This window comes from Micromys minutus, assembly GCF_963924665.1.
Source record: "Micromys minutus genome assembly, chromosome: 1".
NCBI lineage: Eukaryota > Metazoa > Chordata > Mammalia > Rodentia > Muridae > Micromys > Micromys minutus.
Genome location: NC_137969.1, coordinates 106,795,583 through 106,815,098, shown reverse-complemented (window position 1 = coordinate 106,815,098; position 19,516 = coordinate 106,795,583). Strand labels below are relative to the sequence as shown.

Sequence of the window (19,516 nt, the reverse complement as noted above, 5' to 3'; positions counted from 1 at the left end):
TAGTAAACTCTGATGCTCACAGTGACCGTGCCATCAGATGAGATCAAAGTAAGTGTCAAATGTATCCCGGGCAGTGCCGGGCTGACACGCAGCCCTCAGTAAATTGATAACCTAATGGTGGGATGAGGTATGTAGCCTACAGGACAAAGTTGTGTCAAGTTCCTCAGACGTTGTTTGCTTTGCTTTTTGAGACGGGATCTATCACTGGTCTGGGATTCACCGATTAGACTAAGCTTGCTAGCAGGTGAGCCTTAAGGATCCACCTTTCTCCGCATCCACCACCACTCTCGGCTTTCATTTTCTTTTATCAAATATGGGTTCTGAGAATCGAACTCTGTTTCTCATTCTTGCACAGGTAACAGCTTAGCCACTGAGCTCTGATCCTACCCCTCCCCCACCCCATCCCCACCACGGTAACATTATTAAGAACAGACAATTGACGCTTTGAACTCTGAATTAGACAGTTTGTATTCTAAAACACACACAAATCTGCACCAATTAAATACAATAAAGTTGAAAGGGGATATAAATTACAGTTTTTGCTTTAAACAGATGATAGTAAAATACTACCGCCAGCTCACTATACACACAAAACAGCAGCTTTTCAATAGAATCTTCCATACCTCCCTCACCAATGCTAAGAACTTAAAATAAAAACGTACAGCAGGCTGCACACATGCCCTCTCACTTTCTCACAACACACGTGTAGCTGTACACAGAGGTCCATTGTACAGGCATCTACAGAGTTAAGTACATAAAATATATTTGTAAAATTTCCCACACACGATCCTACAATGTCTCTCCTTGCAGGATACTTTGAAAACAAAAAAGAAAAGGGGAAAAAAATGACAACGGAGCGGTCTATATTTAATCCCCTCAAACAAGGTGACGTGCAAACCTAAGAACTTGATAGCTCAGTCCTTCTCTTCAGCATTTCCCAGAGTCAGGCAGAATGGCAAACCCACACCACAAGAGAATCTAGCAATCTGAAACAGATCGATAAAGAAGCTGAAAAATCAAGACTCTTCCCCAGCTCTTGGTACAGAGTTGTGTTGCGCGTTGTTCCGCTGTGCACTCCGCCTGCTCGGAGAGGTGGACAGGACATGGCGACTGCTAGGGTGGAGTAGGAGCCCCAGCCAAGTCAACGGTTCCAAGTAAGTTCCACCAGGCTGGGTGGAAGACCAACAGTTATAGCTGTACGACTTCTCAGTGTGCTGAGGAAAGGGGGCAGGGACCAGGGCAGCGCATGGCTTGGCAGCCAAGGGAAGTATGGCACCAGACTGGAGTGAGATTATATACGCACACGAAACGAGAGTGGACAGCAAAGACATTCAGTCTCCTGGAAGTTCTTTGGTTTTAAAGAACAGTGCCTGAAACCTTTTCTATAAAGAAGGACTTAGAACCTCGTTCTTACACAATATAAAATATGCTTTTCATCTGCTTGTGTCAAAGCAGTCATTCGGGTGGCTTTGTAACAAAGTCCAGTACCTTGTGATTTTCGACAAATCATCTATCTGCCTTCTAATGTGCAGATATGTCTCTAAACAGACATACCATAGATACACAGTTCATATACATAATATATATATATTTATAAAAAGGAGATCAGAGCACTGACTCCAGAGTCTGCAGGAAGAACTGATTAAAAACGTACGAGAATAAGGTTTGAGTCTGTGCACAGTGGGCCATGTGCGAAGTGCTAAGGAAAACACTGCCGAAATTTTCATTCTCTTCCTCTCTGGAAAGAGCAGGGGCTGTGATCCACCATGGGACAAAGTGCTGCTTCTCCCACTGGGGAGGGGAAGCGCAGGGCCTCCCTCATGCTGGTCTGAGGTCAAGCTGGGTCACAGCTGTCTGAAGATGGAGCACGGACTGTCCCAGGGTGGGATCGATGGACAAAGCTGCTGAGCTGTGGCTGGGAGAGGCATGGCTGTCCCTTACCGAGTGGCCGTGGTTTCCTGGAATACAGAGGTCGGTGAGTTCAAGCTCCTTGTCCCCTTATCCCCATGTCCCCACCCCCACATAGGGCTCACCCTCCAGGGGGCTTTCTGAAGGGTCAGACCAGACTGAATTCACTATGGAATCTCAGAGAATTGGGTGAAGCTTCTGTGGGAAGCAACCCATGTTCTGAGTAATTCCAGAATTTAAAGAATAACTTAGAGGAACAAGTTTCCAAACTGATTTTTTATTTCCTTTTAATCACCACACACACACACACACACACACACACACACACACACACACACACAAACAACACGCCGGGTACTTGGAACTGAACTTAGAACCTCAGGCAGGTAGGCAAGCACTATATCACGGAGCTATGTTCTTAGCCCTTCAAACAGCTATTATTGTGTATGAGTGTTTATCATGTGCATGTGTATATACACACGTACTTCATATGCCTGTGCATGAGGAAGCCAAAGGAGGACACTATTACTTTTGATTTATTCCCTCATCCCTGGCCCCAGAAAGGTTAACAGGTGAACTTGAAGCTCACCAGTTCAGACAGGCTAGCTGGCCAGCAAACTCCAGGAACAGCCAGTCTCTACCCCTAAACACTGGGATTCAGGCCCCACATGGCCATGCTCACCTTTTTTATGGCGGCTGGAGATTCAAGCTCCAACTCTTGTGCTTAGATATCAATTGATTTTTTTACCCTCAGCCATATCTCCAGCTCTCAGACAGACTTGTAGTATCAAAACAGCTTCCTAAAATCAACATGTGGACTAGGGTTGTAGTTTATGGGTAGAGCAGTTACCTGGTATTCCAAAAGCCCTAGGTACAATTCATAGCGCACTCAGATGCGTACAGGGGCAGAGTCTAATGCACTGTGTCTTCCTCAGTAGAACACAGTCACACCGTACAGCCCTCACTGGCCTGAAACTCAATATGTAGACTAGGCTGGCCTCCAAGACACAAGAGATCTGCCTGCCTCTGCTTCATGGTACTGGAGTTAAAGGTGTGCTCCTGCATGTTTGACTTTGTAAGTGGTTCCTGGGCACTGAAAGGCAGTTCCTATGCCAAGTATAGTGGGCACTTCCCAGCCCAACCGTCTCTCCACACACACATAATCCTTTTTTGAAGGAAAAGAATCCCCAGTCAAGTGTGTTTGTGTTTATTTTTTGTCCCAGAGCTTGGGAGCAGAAGGGGGTGGATCTTGGTGAGTTTGAGGCCAGCCTGACCAACAGAGTGAGTTTCAAGACAGACAGGGCTACACAGAGACCCCCATCTCAAAAAGAGAGAGGAAGAAAAACAACTGCCCTGCTAAAATACCATTATTTGGATGTAACCAATATTTCAAAATTACATTATTTACTTCAGAATTTTAAAAAATTTTATTTATTTAATGAGAACACACTGCTGCTGTCTTTAGATACACCAGAAGGGGATATCAGATCCCACTACAGATGGTTGTAAGCCACCATGTGGTTGCTGGAAATTGAACTCAGGACCTCTGGAAAAGCAGTTGGTGTCCTTAATCACTGAGCCATCACTCCAGCCCCCTATTTTAGAATTTTGAGGACAGGCTCTCTCTGTCATCCTGGCTGGTCTTGAACCCTAGGCAGTCCTGTCTCAGCCTCCCGAGTAGTGGGATATCAGATACAGACTGGATGTCACACTTGGTTTATACAATCCATTTGAACTAAGCTCTTAGAATTAGACTCAGTATTCTATGATCTTTCACAACAAAACTTCCTTCTTATTATGTTCTGATCCATTAGGGCAACAAAACAAGAAAGACAATATCCTCTTTCTTCTTCAACAGGCAAGGCTTCTCAGTGTGAGCTGGGAACATTCTTCCTCCTCTGAAGCTACCCCTAAGGTTTGTGAAAACTCCAGGTCCTCTGCTACACCCTAAATGCAGTTGAACCTTGGGGGTGGCACAATTTCTGATGGGTTCATTTGGCTTCACCAGAGTCTCCCCACAGTGAGTATTTAGGGGTGAGAAGAAAACCCAATTCAGATCCAACAAATTCATCAAAACAAACAGGGCTGGTGATGTAGCCGGTGACCACCTAGCACACATGTAGGCCTGGGTTCCATCTCTAGCATAGTCTAAATCATAGGTGGTAGTGAATGCCTGTAATCGAAGCATGGGGCAGGTAGAGGTAGGGGAATCAGGAGTTCAAGGTCACCTCAGAATCCAGGGAGTTTAAAACCAGCCTGGGCTAGAGACCCTGTTTCAAACAAAACAAAACAAAACAACATGATGAAACAAAGAAGAAAAAAATCACACCTGCTTCGAGATCAGTGTGAAGGACATGGACGGTCTGACAGAAATTCACATTAGCTTTCAAGAACAAAGGTGAACAGCCAGTTTCTCAGTTTGCGTTCCTAGCCACAAGCATCGTTCCACTGGGGAAACTGACTTTAACACAGACCCTCTTCCCCTTATCTAGGAATGGGGCTTCAAGATTGTAATCTAGCACTCTGGAGGCAGAGGCAGGGAGTTTCCAGAGTTTCAGCCACACAGGTCTCAGGGTACCGTCTGAGGGCTGGCTCAGAAGGCACTGGCAGTGACAATCTCACTCTGAGTGGCACCACACATGTAGCTGTCCCATCTTCCTTCACCAAGGGCTGTTGCCTCCTTCCTGTCTGGTAAACTCTGTTTTGCTGAGCCCTGATGTTCCTGTAGCTTACACATAGCATTGGATTAAAGAGGAAATGAGGGGGAGAAGAAACAGATTCTTAAGAATGATGCTTAGAAGTTGGAAATCTAGCTACGCAGTTTACATTTCCTTAACAAAGCCCATTTTGTTTCATTGTGAACAGTAAACGATACTGTAAACCATCAATGGAGAGCATCTGGAACTCAGGGTTTAATTGTGCTCTGCACATCTCCACCTAGCGCGAACACACACACACACACACACACACACACACACACACACACACACACACATATATTTTTCCAGAGACAAGGTCTCATTATGTAGCTCTGGATGTTCTGGAACTATGTAGTCCTGGCTGGCCTTGAACTCACAGAGATCCATCTGTCTCCCAAATGCTGGGATTAAAGGCATGCGGCACCACCACCCAGTTACTGATAATATGTTGTGGTGCTGGGGACACAAGCCAAAGCCTTGGCCATGCTAGGTGAATTCTGTCCTGGAGCCACCTAACCAAGCCCATTGTTCTTTTTGAGTATGTATGCACACCTATACATGCCACAAGGAAGGCGAGGCCATGTGACTGTCTTCCTCCGTCCCTTCCTTTGGTAAGGTATCCTCTACCTTATTTCGTTTCTGTTGTTGTTGCTGTCATTTTGTTTGCTTGTTTTGAGACAGGACCTCATTATGTGGCCCTGGCTGTCCTGGAACTCGATCAGGTTGGCTTTGGATTTACAGAGATCCACCTGTCTCAGCCTGCAGAGTGCTGAGATCAGTGTCGTGCCCTTCCACACTCAGCAAGCCACCTTAATTTTTGAGACAGGATCTAGTGAACCAGGAGCTAGGGTGGTTTCAGTCTGGCCAGCCACTAAACCCCGATCCCTCATCTGTTTCTCTGCTCCACTTCCACCTTCCTGCCAAGAGCTGGAGCTCCAGAGGCAAACCGCCACGCTTGGCTTTTACATGGGTGCTATAGACCCGAACTCAGGTCCCTGTGGTACAAAACTAATGGAGACTATGATAAGCAAAGCAATCACAGGGTTGATGGAATACGGTAGATGCTACCTACACCAGACTGCTTTGAGCTGGCCAAAACTCAAACACTAGAGAGAACAAACTGCTTCTCAGCAACTCAAGTCTGACACTGATTCATCTGTCAAATAACCCATTTTCCAAGGAAAGCAGCAGCAACAAAAGCCAAGAACTGTGCATCTGCCGAGATCCCTAAAGCAGAGCGGGTTTTTGCACAGCAGGTGAGCGGGATGGCTGAGCTTGCTAATTACAAACATCGGATAAAGCTCTCCTGCAAATCTCACTGTGATGAGAAGCTTCCGGTGGGCTGGTGTCCTGCAAGCTGTGCTTACTAGGAACAGGGAATGGAAAAGGACTGCCTCTGGGAGTGATTACCTGGTTGTTCTCTGTCTTGGGATGCAGCTGGTCAGCGTCTGAGGGTCCTCCTGGGATACCTTTATGGTCTGTTTCATTTGTGAGATCCCTCCTACAGGAGGGCTCTCCTACGGAGCAATCTGCCAAACCATCAAAGTCTTTGCCATCAGACACACCCATGAACTCCGTGAAGGAATGGTCCTCCAAAATGTTCATGGTGTGTTCTATAGTCACCTCTCCTGGGCAGAATTCTCTGGCTTGGTGGCCATCTTTGCTGGGTCTGGCATCCAGTTCTGAACATGAAGCAGTCCTACACGGCATTCTGGAGTTTTTCTCAGGGATGCTCTGGGGTGATGGGCTCCCCTTGGGTAAGGCACTGTTTTCCTCGAGTGACACGGCGATTGTCTTATCCTTCCCTAAGCCGCTTTCTACTTCGGTAAGCTCTGGATTTGAAGCTGGTCTGAAGTCAGGTGCAAGTGATGGTCCCGAGTGCTCAGTGCACTCGGTCTTCAGCTGATCTGAGCTGTCGCTGGAAGGGACTGCCATGTCAGACAGAGTGGCATTGGAGGCACTGTGGGAGAAGTAGCCACTGGTGAGGCTGCTGGTGGTAGGGCTACGAGACACGGCTTTCTCCAAGGCTCTGGAGTCTGTCAGGTCCGCTTTAGAAGACGACCACTCCCTGCTCTCCAAGCTGGCGTTGTAAACACTGAAGTCAGCAAACTCCACGGGCACATAAGGCTGCGCCTGCATCAGCTTCCTGCTGAGAGCCTCCAGCTCATTTTCCTCCTCTTCGGAGTCCTACAGAAAGGAAGCCAGAGCAGCCATTAGCTCCTTTTAGCAACTGTCTGACTGAGACCTACTTCACTCTGCTAGGAAAGGCATCCATACCCACCCCCCCCACTTCCTTCTTTCTGTTTTATGTAGTTCATGGCTGGCTTTGGATTTGTTAGGCGAACAGGCCTTGACTGTCTGATGCTCCTCCCCCTACCTCTGAGAACAGGGAATTATGGGTATGGACCACCACAAGTAACCTCTCTTAAATCTGGTTAACTCTTGTTAGCTCTGGCAGTAAGTTATCTTATTCTCAGAGGCCGGCGATTAGGAACACACGGTTGCCTAGCAGGGATGAGTTTATTTCTTCTGGGTTCACCTAACACTCATCTGATGGCCATCAGCCTCTGGTTTAAGAACAGGAACTGGATTGAAGGGCAGAGGCCTTTCTCAGTCAGGGAAGCAGAGGCATGGCCTGAGGCAGAGGAGTGGGCTTCTTTGTTTCCTCACGTATGAGGCTGGTGAAAAGCCCAGCACTGGCCGGCACTCAGTGTCTCACTAAATACTGAGATGCTAACCACAGCTTTCCTTGGTCTATGAGAAGCAGATAGAGGTTTGGCTAGAACACAGGACGATAGAGAGTGAAGACAGAGTTCTCCAGCATCAAACAGCTGGGAACTCGGTAAAGATTGGTACAAATACAAACGTGGTACCAACTCAGCCTCTGCCAGCAAATGATACATTTCTTTGGTTTTAAAAATTCTTTAATATTTAAAATTTGTTTGTTTAAATCTATTTTACGTTATATGAGTGTATGTATGCCAGCGAGTATTCCGTATACCACGTGGGTGCTTGCTGCCTGAGGCTGGAAGAGGACACTGACTGCCCTAGAAGTGGGGTCATGGAATGGGCGTGAGCTGTCAGAGGGGAACTGAACATAAGATCAAAAGCACTCTTAGCTGCTGAGCTGTCTCTCCAGCTCTGTATTTTACAAATATTGTTGAGGATATTTAAAAAGCATTATTTATTAACTAATTTATGTTTTTATGGATGTACTCGTATGTATGTGGAGAGTATGTTTGTGTGCTTGCACTTGCATGGAGGTCAAAGGACAACGTGAGGAAGCTGATTTGCTCTTCCTACGGTGAGTCCCAGGGATCAAACTCATGTGGTCAGGCTTCACAGCAAGCACCTCACCTGTTGAGCCTTGCCAGCCTGGTACTTTTTTATAGGGGGTGGAAAAATAATTGACAGCTTTAAAATAATTTTAAGCTCATTTTCTACACACCCAACAACCCAACAGATAGCGCTTTTATTTAAAAATGTACACACACACACACACACACACACACACACACACACACACACACACACAGTTTTTTGGAAACCAGGTCTTGCTTTATGCTAGACTGGCCTAGAAACCAGTATGTAACCCACCCCTGGCTTTGGAACTGTGGCGATTCTCTTGCCTCAGCCTCCTAAGGGCCAAGACGACTGACACACCCGTCATACTTAAGACTTTTACTCCTTCTGCATGCCTGCCTTTGTCCTGAGGGCTGGGAACACTGATGCTGAGTGATAAGGGACAAGGTTTTTCCTTTAGCAAACTGCGCCTTTGAGTCCCTGTAAGGGCAGTCCTGAACTCTAACTTAGAAACCTCAAAAATAGCTTTATTTCCTCCCCTTCCTCAAAATGTCACTGCAACCTTAACAGCTAGATAACTGTCATGATGCAGAATCCGAACATCCGCCTTCCTCACTAAAAATGCACAGGGGGTGGGTATATTATTTAGATGAGAGAAAAGGGGGGGGGGTCACAAAAATGTGGCAGATGGCTACTCGTAAATAAAAATTTCATCTGTTGAATTGTATAGTGATGTTTTCTTTGGTATCTCATAATCTCATGAGATTTAAGTACCTCAGAAATAGAATGACAGGGCTGGGGATATAGCTCAGTGGACAGAGTGGAACCTAGTATCCCATGAACCAGGCTTGGTGGCACACATCTATACTCGAAGCACTCAGAGGTTTGGAGGTTGGAAGATCAGAAGTAAAAGTTCATCCTCAGCTATATAGTGAGTCAGCCTGGGCTACATAGTGAGTTTATGACCAGCCTGGGCTACATGAAACTTTGGCTCAAATTAAAAAAAAAAAATAGAGTTAATACCCTCAACTTAAAAATTAATTTTTAAGGCTTAAAACATTTATCCGGAGGTGCGTTCAGTGATACATGCTTAGGGCATGTGAGGCCCCCAGTTTAATCTTAGGACTCTTCCAAAGAGAGGAAATGTGAGTATAAATTAGTTGAAGAAATCACCAATCTTAAAGATAAGTATCAAATATCAAATGATAAGTTTTTTAAATTAACAAATGTTTTGACAGGGCAATACCCACTTTGCCCTTGTATCTTTTTCGCCTGTTTTCTTCTGAGACAGGTTTGACTGTCCAGCCCTGGAAGTGCTACATACTTCGGGCTGGTCTTGAACTCACAGAGATCAGCCTGACTCTACTTCTCCAAGCATGAGATCAAAGGAGTGTGGCATCAGACTCAGCTACTGCCTTTGTATCCTAATTGTTAGATGCTTTTAAAATTAGGTAACTTCTTCTTTCCTTCCTGTCTGTCTTTCTTTCAAAGTGGGGCCAGAGACATGGCTCAGTGGGTAAAGGTGCTTGCTGCCAAGCCTAAGAACCTAAATTCAATCCCTGGAGTCCACAAAATGAAACTTTTCAAGAACTAATTCCTGCAAGTTGTCCTCTGAGCTGCACACGTGTCTGCACATACAATTGAATCAGTGTGCTACATTTTGCTTTTAAACACTAGTGGTTTTGGTTTGAATGGGTTCAGGAGTTTGAGAACAGCTGTGTTGTAGTTTGACTGGGGAAAAAGTATGTGGGAAGAACTGGGGGTGTAGTTTTGTGGAGTAGGTGTGTCACTAGTGGCCAACTTTCAGGTTTCAAAAGACCCATGGCATTTGAAGCTAGTTGGCTGTCTTTATCTCACGCTGGGGTCTGGGGTGTAAGCTCTCAGCCCTTCTTGCCCTATGCCTGTCTTTTCATTGCCAGTATGGATCTAAAACTGTGAGCCCAATCAAATGCTTTCTTTTATAAGTTGCCTTGGTCCTGGTTCTTTACCATAGCGATAGAAACGTGACTACTGCATGCCGGGAGGAGCTTAGCTCTCTTGGTAAAGGACTCATCGGCACACGCAAGGCAGCGAGTTTCATCACTAGCAGTATGTAAACATAAAGCAAACAAAACCAAAAAAAAAAAAAAAAAGCCACATATATGGAATGTTCTTCCTCTGGGCTGTGATGCTGATTCAACAGCAACAACAACAAGAGGACGCACAACAAGATCACCTCAATCACTCAGCCATTCCTGTAATGTTAGATTTCTGAATTCATTAGATTTAGACTGAAAGTTGAATTTCAAGTTTTACTACTCATCATTTTTTAAATTTAAGCTTTAAAAAAATGTAATTTTCCAAGATGAAGAGTACCCAATATAATTAGTCACATTTTTTTTTTTTTTTTTTTTTTTTTTTTGTGCAAGGAAAAGCAATTTTGCAAATGAGCATTAGGGCATCTGGGGACTTTCACCTTTCTAAAATATTGCTTCCCAGATGACATAAGTGACCTTTGGTTTAATGAGTAGAAATAAACATTTTAAATATAAATGGGAAGGTAAAAATTGTCCTAAAGGCAGAGAATGATCTGAGGAAACCTGAAGGACCCGTGAACTCTAGATGAAGTTCAAATAAGAAACAGGCTAAAGGGATAAGGACAATTTATGCCCAAAATAAAACCAAATCTTTAGTTAGCACTCAATGTTTTCTAACACTTAAATGGAGGCTAAATGTTTGCTTGAAAAACCGCTTTCAAGGTGGGGGGGAAGGTTTCTGGGGCTGGAGAGATGGCTCAGTTAACTAATAGCACTGACTGCTCTTTCAGAGGTCCTGAGTTCAATTCCCAGCAACCACATGGTGTCTGACAACCATCTGTAATGGAGATCTGATGCCCTCTTCTGGTGTGTCTTAAGAAAGCTACAGTGTACTCAGATGCATAAAATAAACAAGCAAATCTTTAGGGAAAAAAGGTTTCTGACTCAAGGTACACAATGGTGGACTATGGATAGAATGTAGCAAAGTGTGGCCCTTTAACACCAAGTCTTCAAGGACAGGGGACTGAGTACCTTCCCATAGATGGCTTAAGAGAAAAAAAGGTTACAACCTGACCCAAACGTGGAACATGGGGTTAAACTCTCAGGCTTCTCTGTGGCTCTCATCTTTGCGATTTTATCCCCCCCACCCCCGCATTTAACTTACGAAGACAATATCTATCCATAGACAAAACACTTTGATTTTTAAAAAAGAGGGACTAAAGGCCATTCTTAAATCAATGACTCTTGATAATGCACTTCACACTGTGAACAGAATTTCTGTGGCCACTCCAGTTAGCTTGGGGTTGCCAGAAATGGCTCCCAGCACTTTAGATGCATTGTCCCAGGACCTCTGAGGCAGAGTTTAGACCTGCACTTGGTTATGCTGAAGGATGTGGCTTCAGTAACTAGGACTTGGGGCAAACTGCTAAATCATTCCAGACCTTTGTTTCTTAGGTGAAATGAGAGGAAAAAGCCAAATTGTCTGTGCAAGACCAGAGACGGGGATTGTGGCTACAGGGAAAAAGGGTTGATTTTCTTTTTCTTTCTTAAAGATTTATTTATTTATTATATATGAGCACACTGTAGCTGTCTTCAGACACACCAGAAGAGGGCATCAGATCCCATTAAAGATGGTTGTAAACCACCATGTGGTTGCTAGGAATTGAATTCAGGACCTCTGGAAAAGCAGACAGTGCTCTTAACCACTGAGCCATCTCTCCAGCCCACGGTTGATTTTGTTATTGCTAGTCCCCAAACTTTATGACTTTGGAAAAGACAAGCTCAAAGCTGGTTGAAGTGGCACCCATGTGATACCCCAGCTACTTAGGAGGCTGAGGCAAAAGAATTGCAAGTCTGGGGCCTGACTGGGATACATAATGAGACAACCTGGGAAACTTAGCAAGAATTTATTTCAAAACAATAAAAAAACAAAGGGCAAACGATATGGCTCAGGGACAGAGAACTTGCCTGACACAAGTCTTGGGTCTTGTCTTGTACAGTGATATGGGATAAAAATAAGACTGGGAAATTTTTGTTTGTTTGTTTTAAATCTTATTTATACAGGATAAGGCATATATAAACCTGTATATTTTTCTAAGTGATCTGACATTCAAGCTACAAGAGTCAGATATGGCCAAGTTTGGTGGAAGAAACCTGCAATCCCGTACTCAAATGGCTGAGGCAGAAGGATTGCTCGTTAAAGGCCATCCTGGGCTGTCCCAAAAAACAACAAAAAGAAATCGCTTATGACAACTTATGAAAGGAGAAATAAAACGAAAGCTTCCCCGAAACAATAAAGCTTCCCAGCTCTAACAAGCAAGCCACGCAGACCACCAAAACATTGCGGGGGGGGGGGGGGGGTTGGCAGGAACCAAACAGGACGAAAATGCGGCGGCCTCAGACGCAGTGCGCATGCGCAGCAGTTGTGTCGCTGTGGTCAGCAGAGGCAGCTTTCAAGTCAGATCCCCGCAACAAAAAGATACCATTCACCCCTACTCAGTATCCGCACACGATCCGTTTGGTCACATAGAGTCCAAGTGCTACCCGAGATGTCTTGGGTCAAGAGAATCTGGTGTGGTTGGTCCTCTACTCTGTCTGCTGAGATAGGCTTTGTTTTAAGCTCTTTAAAGGAAAGGCAGGGATGTAACCGTGGGGCAAGCAGTGTGAACTGCATACCTGCGTGCTGAATGGCACCAGAAAGGCCACCTGGCAGCCGCTGGAGGGTACTGGAGCAAAATAAATGGTTTTAATTTTGTGTCTATACAACCCAGAGCTGAGAGTCAATGTCGGTCAGTCAACAGGCTCTACCAGACACACATCCTGACAACCTGAGGGGTAAAGGCACAGCCACTGGTCCTTTTGATGCACCCAGTGATTTTCTACACTCAGAGAGGGGATGGTGAAGTTAAGTGGAGACTGCTTTTTAACATCCATGCAGGTGAAAGAGCAGTCTCTGGCATGTTACCCTCTTCCCCATGAGAAGCTAGAGCAGGCAAACAGAACTTAGGAACAGGAGTGGATAAGGAATGGAATGCCTTTTCTTTCTCCCCTCTGTGAAGAATGCAGAGTCATTTGCTTTATGATCTAGCTGCAGCCCCGAATACAGATGACTGGCCCGCTGCAGCACCCGCTGAAGACGCAGTTGGTGTCTGCACAGCGTGGGCAGCTAACGTGAGTGGGCGTGCCGCTGTTTGGCTGGGAATGATAGTTCCCCACACTGCTCAAGGCAGGGGACCATAGGCAGCAGTGAACATCAAACAGCCTCCTCTTGCCCAAGCTGGTTTTTCCCCCTCATCAACCCTAGGAAGCCACAGGAGAATGAGAGCCATGAAATAACATTACATGATTCTTCCCAGGCTTCCAAACCTACAGCTAAAAAAAAAAAAAAAAAAAAAAAGGCTTTAAATTGAGGCATAACTTATAACCAAACTGGCATTTCATATGTCTTGTTTTATTTTATTCATTTATTTGGAGACAGCTCACTTGACAGCCCAGGCTGGCCTTGAACTTTCGACCTCAGGTGTGAGCAACCCCTCCCAGCATTGGAATGTGCAGCTTTGGAATCATGCTGGAGACTAAGGCTTTGCAGGCAGGGTTCTTTCTACCTTACTTGTGCTAAGTGACACATGTTTACCACTCTAACAGCCAGGGTAAGAACAACCAGGTTGGAACATACTTTGCCAGGTAGGTTAACAGAAGCTGCTGGTGCTGGAGGGATGGAGACGAGGAGGGAGGAGGATGGGAGCAGAGCCACAAACCACACAGATATCTTGGTAGCAGCAACACAAGAAAGCTTTCAAACACACCCGCAGCTAAGTGCGGGGATTACTTACGCCAAGTAAATGCAATTCCTCTAGGTAGATTAACTTCAGAATCTGGGCAGTGTGCACAGACACATTAGAGAGGTTTTGGCATTAAACTTTCTGTTATGCTTTTCTTTATAATGACCAGAGCTGTCAAAGGTGCTTCCCCCCACTAGCTACAGAACTTAAGATGATGCAGAAATGAGCTAACACTTAGGAAAAACAAAAATCACAGTTCAAGGTTACATTCATGCAGAACGGCTTTACCAAGAGCCACATTTCGTTTGTTAAGTCAGGACTCAACACAGGTCTTAATTTCTTTGAAAGCATTTGGAAGGCCGCTTGGGAAAGAGCTTCCAACCCACCAGCAGGCGATGTGATGGACACATTCCAGAACTTACAATCCTCTTGTCGGGTTTGCTACTGTGGTCTACTGGCATGCTGCTGCCATTGCTTCCTGGGGGTACAATGCAGCCAGGGTTATGTGCCTGGGATGGAGGCATGCTCTGCAAAGGTTAAGACACACAGATGCATCACACACAGGAGACGGTAACAGCCAACTTATCTACCAAGTACATGCATGTTAGAAATAGCAACAACAACATTTTTATTACGTGTGAATGACATAGCAGCTAATGTTAGGGGTCAGAGTTAAACCGCTGGTAGAATCTGACTGGCGTGCACATACTCTGTGGCTAGACACATCATTAGTTTTATCAACAAGAGGATACATAAAGGCCTGTCATGGTTTCAAAATGCCTACCGGGCATCTCCTCTCTCTCAAAAGATTAAAAAAAAACAAAAACAAAAAAAACCAAAAAGTCATTGCTACAGAGAAGTCAAACCATGGCAGTAATAATCCAAACCTCCTGCCGCAGAAGCTCTGCATGCTTGAAAGTCTTCTGAGAACAGGCTTTACAGAGCGCCATAACACATGTGATTGCATGCAGCGCCCACACAACACTGCAAACCACTGCTCTCTGAAGGCCTCACTACTCCGATCGGTTCCGCACAGTAGAGAGAAGTTGAGCGTTTACCTCTTGGCTTAGGAGAGGTCTCGCTTCGAGGGCCATTCTTTTCTTATGTTCCTCTTTTACGGGCATTAGGGGTTTGAAGAACTTTGGTGGCTGGGGAGAGAACGCTTTAAAAGGGCTGACTGTTAAGGCAGGAGGATTCTCTGATGGACAACCTGAGGAATACAAAGAGGACATGAGTTTACAGATAGCCGAGCATGTTCACAGGCACATCAGACACCAGGCTATCACCTAGGGCTGGTGCCCAGCTCAGTTCCACTTGTACCGATTGTGTCACGAGGGGGTAGCCTCAGTGATGCAAACAGACATAGGTGACTTCACAACTGAGCTGGAGGGAGGAGGGCCACTGGGAGCATGTCTCTGAACGGTGTATTTTTGTCCCTGAATTCTCCCCTCTCCCTTCTTTCTTGAGGTGCGAAGCCCCTTACCACTCTGATGTTCTGCTCTGCCTCTGCTGCAAGGCATGAAGCAAGCCGACCCTTGATCAAAACCTGTGAAGTTGTGAGTCCAAACAAACCTTTCCTCCTTTAAGTGAATTTTTCTCAGGTAGTTTGTCATAGCAATGAACAGTAGGCACCCCCGGCCATGGTGCTATCTGATACATCAGCAAAAACAGTACTCAAGACATTTAGTTCCGCCTTCCAACGGATGAGGGAAGAGGGATGAATTAGGTTAGACAGACGGTGAAGTAGGTAGGCGTGCTTGCTACCAAACCTGACAACCTGAGTGGCTTTTAATCCATGTGGTGGAAAGAGAGAGTTGACTCCTCCAAATTGTCCTGTGACCTTGACACCCCAACTCCCTCACACTTATGCAGTATAAGTGAAATAAATGTAATAATAAAATAGAATCAATAAAATCTATAACCACAAAGAAGTATTAAAGGGCTGCTGAGTGAGAAATAATCACAAATTAAAAAAAATCAAATCTTTTAAAAATATTATATACTTTATGCATATGAGGGCTTTGTCTGCATGTATGTCCATGAATGGTATGCATGCCTGATGCCCAGGGAGGTCAGAAAAGGGTGTCGGATCCTCTGGGGTTGGAACTTTAAATGATTTTAGGGAGCCACGTTGGTGCTGGGAATCAAACTTGGGTCACCTGTACAGAGCCTGTGCTCTTAACCTCCAAGCCATCTCTCCGACCTTCAGCTCTGGGCAAGATCCAGCTTAGCTCCTCTTATCAGACCAATTCCAGCTCAAGCTGACTTGCCATCTCTGAATTCCTAAGACCTTTATAATCTTCCTGTATATTCTGACATTTATCACTGAATGTTGTATTTGCTCTATATTATTTCCATGGTGAAATATTGTGTGTATGTCTGTGTGTGTGTGTGTGTGTGCATGTGTGTGTATGTTGCATATGTGTGTGTGTGTGTATATATATATATATATATATATATATATACACACACACACACACATATATAAATATTTATTTTCACCCCCTTAAAGACAGGGCTTTTTTGTGTAATCCTGTAGTTTAGGCTGGGCTCAGAGATCAGCCTGACTGTTGGTATTAAAGACATGTGTCACCACACTCAGCTCTCATGATTACATTTTAAAGGCAAACAGAAGCTCTCTGGGTATATTCAGTGAATGAGTATTATATATTATATATGTGTTCTCTTTTTCCCTGGGCTATGTAGTTATGTAAGTCTATCTCATGTGTTGTTTGGCCTTTGTCTCCGTCTGTTCTCTTTCCGATTTCTGCTACACCAATTCTTGATTCTTGATAAAGTGTAAGACAGAAGCTAATCATTGATTTCCATTTCTATCGATTGACCATGGGTCTCTTTATTGCACTGGGAGACTGTATGTTTATATAATAATGTTGCCACTGACCCAATTCATTTCTGCTTTCATTTATGAGCCTGTGATAGGTATTGGAGTCAGGCTTCCTTAAACGTTTGAGTATAAAAAAAAGACAAGATAGGTAAATATTCTTTTGGTTAAGAAAACTGAATGAGGGCTGGAGAGATGCTCAGAGGTTAAAAGCACTTCTCTTCCAGAGGTCTTGAGTTCAACTCCCAGCAACCCCATGGTGGCTCACCACCATCTGTAATGGGATCTGATGCCCTCTTCTGGTGTGTCTGAAGACAGCTACAGTATACTCACATAAAATAAAATAAATCTTAAAAAAGAAAGAAAGAAAGAAAGAAAGAAAGAAAGAAAGGAAGAAAGAAAGAAAAGAAAGAAAGAAAACTGAATGAGAATCACATATGTGTCAGAATAAGGTCAGAACTCAAGGAACTGAATAGTGATTTGGAGAATTTTAAATACCATACAAAAAGCACTCTTTGTGGCTGGAGAGAGAACTTAGCAGTGGAGTGCTCACTAAGCATGTCTGAGGCTCTTGCTTTGATCCTCAGTACCACATACACACATGTGCAACTATTATTTTTACATGTTGGACACACAGCAGAAAGCACTCCAGTAAGTGACTATGGAGTACTGCAGTTGAGAAGAAAGTTTTTGAGCATCTTCGTGAGTGGAATTTGGCTCCAGTGCCCAGCTAAAAAGGAATGCCACCAAAAGCAATCTTGCCACCAGTACCTTCTTTGCTCCTGCGAGGCGAGTCCCTGGGTAAAGTCCCATAACATGCGACATCTTGGTAACTGGAGCTGTAGTCAGACACATCTAACTGGTTCTCCGGCCAGCCCTGCAAAGTAAAAATATAGGCCAACTTTGATGAGGTCACTCTAAAAATATGTAAAAAGAAGCCTGAATTTCAGTTTCTTCTCTCTTCCTTCCCCTTTCCTCCTCCTTTTTTGAGACAGAGTCTGGATGAGTAGTCTTTTCTGATCTCAAACTCAGAGATCCATATGCCTTTGCCTCCCAAGTGCTGGGATTGAAGGCATAGACTACTAAACCCAACTCTTGGATATGTATAAATAAGTATATTTTTATATTTGTATGATATATAAATAAGATATTAAATATACTACCATATAGTATATTAATTTTAATTATTCATTTTATATCCTGCTTACTGCCCATAATTTTTCTGAAGTGGTGCATGTGCCCTCCACTTTTTAAAACTACTTTTTATTGCAAAACATTTCAAACGTATATAATGATGATTATACCACGATTAAGACAAATACCACTAAATACCAGAGTGAACAAGTGTTAGCGTTTTATTATATTCTGAGATTTAATAACATTCTACGCAGTAATGAGATTTTGTTTTGTTTTTAGGAGATATGCGTTCACTATGCAGTCTTGAGTGATCTGCCTGCCTCTGCCTGCCAAGGGCTGGGATTAAAGAACTAGTCATCATCCCTCTGGGAGACCACCTTTGAAATCCCGTGTGGCCCCTATCTCCCTCCCTCCTTCCCTCCCTGCCTGCCTCCCTCCCTTGTACAGTCACTTGCATTAACTTCACACATGTGCGGTGACTTAAGACCAGAGTACAACACTTTAATGAAGAGGACGTTTTAGTCATAATCCTGCCTGGAAACAGTACAAGCTGGGGACTGTCCATGACGAACCAGACTGTATGCCTATTTGACAAAAGCCTGAGATTGTGGACTACAAACAGACACAGACGCTGGCTCTAACAGGCAGAGCTCTTGCAGGGACTCATTCCCCTTCTTAGGAGTTGCTGCCTTTAAGGGCTAAAGTTTAAGTTTCTCAAGTATGTCAACAGAAATGGTAAGCATGAGGGCTGGAGGGGATGGCTCAGTGGTTAAAGCAGGACCTGGGTTCTGCTCCCTATACCCAGAAACTGACTCTCAACCATCTTTCACACCTATTCCAGGGGCTCCAAGGTCCTCTTCTGCCCTTTGTGGGCACTGCATGAAAACACTACACAGACATACACAGAAGCAAACACATGTATAAAATAAAATCCTTAACACCCATACACACACCTGAACATACAGTGTCTTCTCAAGAACTTAGGTGTTGATAAGCACTATATACATACCTTATCGTCTTCATCGAAGCCAGAGAGATCTGGCCGGCTAGAGGAGACCTATGAGAGACGAACATTTTATCAACATGACTCACATATTTAGTGATCATCTCGTTCTTTTGAGACAGGGTTTCACCCTGGCCCTTGCTAGCCTTGGACTTGTAGTCCTCCTGCCTCTGCCTCCTGAGTGCTGGGGTTATAGGCATGCACCACATATTCTTATTGATTTCCTTTATTTTATAAGTATTCTGGCACAGATAGAAGCCTTGTAACCTTCTTCCCTTGCTCCTGCTTTCTCTTACCAGGCACCATGACTACCCTCAAACTGGGGTTTATTACGTTCACACATATTTCTATAGTTACATGAGGACATGTGCCGATAAATAATAAATAGTGTTAATTTGCATATCTGACACTTTGCAGGTGCTGTATTACTATTCAAGGTGTTTTATAGTGTAATGATTCTGGTTCCACTTTTCTACTGACGGGTATCTAGGCTGCTTCTAATATTTTAAAGTGATTTTCTTTTATTTAACATTTGTGTGTGTGTGTGTGTGTGTGTGTGTGTGTGTGTGTGTGTTTGCACATGACTGTGTATACGACGGTATGCATGCACAAGTCAGAGGAGATATTTCAGGAATTCGTTCTTTCCTTCCTCCCTCTGGGCCCTGGGATTGATCTTGGGACATGAGGCTTGGCAGCAAATGCCCTTACCTGCTCATCCACCTTGTTATCCTGCTTCTAATTTGTGTTTTCAGTCACAAAGTATGACGGAATAGGTGTAGTGGTATATACCTATGATCCTAGTTCTTAGGGAGGCTGAGGCAGGAGGA

General features: G+C 44.4%; 1 protein-coding gene across 9 annotated transcripts in view; it reads right to left on the bottom strand.

The window, feature by feature from the left end:
* Window positions 1–450: 450 nt before the first annotated feature.
* KIF13A (kinesin family member 13A) overlaps window positions 451–19,516 on the bottom strand; it is a 173,482-nt gene continuing 154,416 nt past the window's right edge. For 4 of the 9 annotated variants that reach the window (XM_080927983.1, XM_080927987.1, XM_080927982.1 and 1 more), the window contains 6 exons: window positions 18,696–18,743; window positions 17,321–17,426; window positions 14,766–14,917; window positions 14,130–14,234; window positions 6,018–6,794; window positions 451–1,958 (listed from right to left, as the gene is read on the bottom strand). In XM_080927983.1, the coding sequence (XP_080784109.1) occupies window positions 1,938–1,958; window positions 6,018–6,794; window positions 14,130–14,234; window positions 14,766–14,917; window positions 17,321–17,426; window positions 18,696–18,743 (1,209 nt within the window). In that variant the 3' untranslated portion in view covers window positions 451–1,937. Of the gene's footprint in view, window positions 1,959–6,017; window positions 6,795–13,758; window positions 13,801–14,129; window positions 14,235–14,765; window positions 14,918–17,320; window positions 17,427–18,695; window positions 18,744–19,516 lie in introns of all 9 variants that reach the window. The other 5 variants (XM_080927985.1, XM_080927988.1, XM_080927989.1 and 2 more) reach the window with 3 other exon arrangements.